The sequence below is a fragment of the Galeopterus variegatus genome, unplaced genomic scaffold (genome assembly GCF_000696425.1).
Source record: "Galeopterus variegatus unplaced genomic scaffold, G_variegatus-3.0.2 Scaffold2844, whole genome shotgun sequence".
NCBI lineage: Eukaryota > Metazoa > Chordata > Mammalia > Dermoptera > Cynocephalidae > Galeopterus > Galeopterus variegatus.
Genome location: NW_007728955.1, coordinates 100,563 through 104,183, shown reverse-complemented (window position 1 = coordinate 104,183; position 3,621 = coordinate 100,563). Strand labels below are relative to the sequence as shown.

General features: G+C 60.8%; 1 protein-coding gene across 1 annotated transcript in view; it reads left to right on the top strand.

Annotated features, from left to right (window-relative positions):
- The window catches only part of PRRX2 (paired related homeobox 2), a 41,153-nt gene extending 38,702 nt beyond the window's left edge, over positions 1-2,451 (top strand). The window contains exons 2-4 of the mRNA XM_008583173.1: positions 20-207; positions 706-884; positions 1,971-2,451. Of these exons, the coding sequence (XP_008581395.1) occupies positions 20-207; positions 706-884; positions 1,971-2,106 (503 nt within the window). The 3' untranslated portion in view covers positions 2,107-2,451. The remainder of the gene's footprint in view (positions 1-19; positions 208-705; positions 885-1,970) is intronic.
- Positions 2,452-3,621: the final 1,170 nt, after the last annotated feature.

Sequence of the window (3,621 nt, the reverse complement as noted above, 5' to 3'; positions counted from 1 at the left end):
CCCTCCGGCCTCTCCGCAGGCGAGTGTCCCAGCCCGGCGCGCGGCGGCGCCACCAGGCGGAAGAAGCCGCAGCGGCGGAACCGCACGACGTTCAACAGCAGCCAGCTGCAGGCGCTGGAGCGCGTGTTCGAGCGCACCCACTACCCCGACGCCTTCGTGCGCGAGGAGCTCGCCCGGCGCGTCAACCTCAGCGAGGCGCGCGTGCAGGTGAGTGCGGAGCCCGGGCCCGGGGAGCGCGCAGCCAGTCGCTCGCTGTGTGACCTCGAGCAAACGACTTAACCTCTCTGCGCTCGGGTTCCTCCGTTTCAAGTGAGGATCACGTGGGTCTGTCTCGTAGGGGTCTAACGAGAACGAAGGGATTAATATTTGTGAAGCGCTTGGAACAGTGCCTGGCACAAAGGATCTTGATAAACAAAAGTCGTTGTTCTCAGTGCCTCCGCTGTGCCAGCTGTGAGCCGAGGGCAGCACGCGCCTCTCTCCTTGCACGCTGATGCACGGCTGAGCGCTCCCCTGTCCCTTCCTTCCTTCGCTCGCCAACACATCCGTACCCAGCAGCAGGCACCTCTTACCGTCCCCATGCTACGGAGGAGGGGAGAGAGGTTCAGAGGGTGACGCGGCCAGCCCAGGGTGGGCAGCACAGCAGGCATGCACCCGGCTACGCTCCACAGCCCAGAGCACCCTGCTCACCACACCCTCCTGCCCCAGGTCTGGTTCCAGAACCGCCGTGCCAAGTTCCGCCGGAACGAGCGGGCCATGCTGGCCAACCGCTCCGCCTCGCTGCTCAAGTCCTACAGCCAGGAGGCCGCCATCGAGCAGCCCGTGGCTCCCCGGCCCACCGCCTTGAGTCCAGACTATCTCTCCTGGACAGCCTCGTCCCCGTACAGGTGACAGTGGGAACCCTTTCACGTGTTGGGAGGGGACAGCCAGGGGATCTCATGAAGACTTTTAGGGACCAGACCCCTGTGAGAATCTGAAGAGAGCTTGAATGGTGTCCAGGACTCCTCGGATGTGGGGGTCCACCAAGTGGTGTGTGGGTGTCTGTGTGTGCCCGTGAGAGTGTGCTCATGAGCATGGGCATGTGGTTGTGTGCATGTGAGTTTGAGCATGCGTGTGTGTCCTCATCGGGGCACATGCATGGCCGCGAGTGTGCATGCATATCCACGTGTGAGTGTGTGCGTGTGTGTGTGCACGAATGCATGGAGGGGGAGAAGACAGGCTGTCTGGACTGGGAGCTGAGGACAGGCGTCACCCTGGGGGAGCTGAAATCCTGCAGGAAGATTTCTAGGCCAGCAGGGGAGCCCCAACACCCTGTGTCCACCCTGCAGGTGAGAAACAGGCTGGGAGCCTCAAGGGAATGGCCTGCCTGTCCTGTGGGCCTGGCTGGGGCCCAGCACCAAGTTCTGGGACAGTTTTGTCTGGGTCAAAGCTGGAAAAAGGCTCTTAAGTGGCCAAGCAGGAAGGAAGACGGGGGAGGTTCTGGGGAGTTGGGCCGCCATACCCCATAATTCCAGCAGCACCACTGGCTCCTTAGTCTGTGTGAGCAGCGCTGCTGGAGCCGTGGTCCTGCGGGAGGTGGGGGTGCAGTGGGGCAGCTGTAGGATCGTAGTCCTCACGGCTCTCTCAACTTCCCTCCCTGCCCTGTCCTTACCTGGGGTGGGAGAACAACCAAGAGGCATCACAAATGTGTGTTCATCCCACCTGCATCCTGCTGGGGGCCAGGCCCTGCTCTCAGGAAGCTCACAGTCCAGTGACGAATGCCAGCAGATACATGGCGGGGGCTCCTTCTGATGCTTCACCAAACCCTGCAGCCCCAGACCACCCCTACCCCCGGGAAGGGCTTCCCAGGAGGGCCAGCGAGGAGGGGAGGAGGAGGAGCAGAGGCTGGTGTGCGGACTGGCAGCCAGAAGCAGTCAGCTCCAGGCAGCAGGCCAGCTGCACCAATGTGTCCCTTGTGTTTCTGTTTCCCCCAGCACGGTGCCGCCCTACAGCCCTGGAGGTTCAGGCCCCACGACCCCAGGGGTCAACATGGCCAACAGCATCGCCAGCCTCCGCCTCAAGGCCAAGGAGTTCAGCCTGCACCACAGCCAGGTGCCCACGGTAAACTGACGGCCAGCCCCCCAGCACCCAGCCGCCTCCCTGGTCTGACAACAACAGAAAAGAGGGCGGATGCACAGAAATGACCTTCTCCTGCCCCCCACCCCATCCCCAGGACGGGCTGGTTGGGCTCTCCTGGCTTCTCTCTGCAGCTGGACTTCTAAGCCCGAGAGGCTGTGGGGGCGCCAGGAGTCTGGTGCAGCCCCTGTCCGCGGCTGCCGGAGACTGCGGCTCATGCCCCATGGAGGGGTGGCAGGAGGCGGAGCAGGAGCCCGCCAAGGACCTCATTTACTTTGTGTATTAAAACCAAAAAGCTTTTGTCTTTAAGAAATAAAACCATTTTTTTAAGCCCCAAAAGGTTGCGGGAGGGTGGATAAGGGCAGCAGACACTTTTGGCTGCTGAGATGGAGCTGGGATCCTGGGCAGCTGACGGTCTCTGGGCCTGCAGCAACCGTGGGGACTGCCCCAGGCTTGGCTCAGCCTGGCAGCCATGGCAGCACTTGCTGCCCTCATATCTGCACTGTTTTTCAGAAGTAAGTCCTCTGTCCCCCTGCAGGGCCCCAGGGGATGGGGTGTGCGGTAGGAGAACAGAAATCTGCCCTGGACTCCATCTTCTTTCTTGAGCCCCAAGGGGACACCCAGGTGTTTGGGAGGAACCTTGCTGTGTGACTGTGAGCAGGGATCATCTCCTCTACCTTGTGGGGAGAGGACAGGATGAGTGGCCATGGATTCCTGGACTGGCCAGAGGGTGTGGGGGGCACAGATGCTGGAATTAAATCCCTTGCTTCTGGGCACACAGAAGGCGTGGGACCCCTCTGGGCATCTGACTGGGGAGGGGCTGGGCAAATGGCCCAGAAGATCGAGGTGCAAACGAGGTCCCAGCCAGGTTCACAGGAGAGTAGAGTGGTCCCTGACAGCTGAGGCCACTGGAAGACCTTCTCCTAAGTCCCCCAACCCACCCACTTGCAGACAGTAACTGGGTGTGACAGAGGACACATGTGCCTCCAACCACTGCCATCACTTATGAGGGGTCTGCAGAAAACTGTGGGTGAGGGGAGTGATCTGAGGCCACCCCTGCTGATGGGCGCACCTGCCAGGGAAGTCAGAGACCCTCTCTGCTAAGAGTAACCCTAATCCAGCCCCCAGGAGGTAAGACAGCCCTTCCCCACCCCAGAGGCTGCAAAGATGATCAGCCCCAGAGTGGTGGGCATAGTAGTCATGCTTCGATAGAGTCAATGAGATGGACTGATTTCCCCTTATTTGCCCTGCCCGCATCTCATCAGGGTGCCCTGAAGTGCCAGCCGTGGGCTGCATCTTCTAGATGGCCTCAAACAGGCCAAAGCCACATGAATATCCTTGCAAGAGGGACATCTTGTTTTTATTTAGAAGCTATGGTAGCTGCACCTGTGAGTGAGGTGCGGCCCTCCCCCTGTCCGTCCCCAGGGCATCCCCACATATTCTCCCAGTGCTCCATCTGGAATCCCACCATGGAGGCCCCATTCCTGTGGGTTGAGCATTGCCCCTACA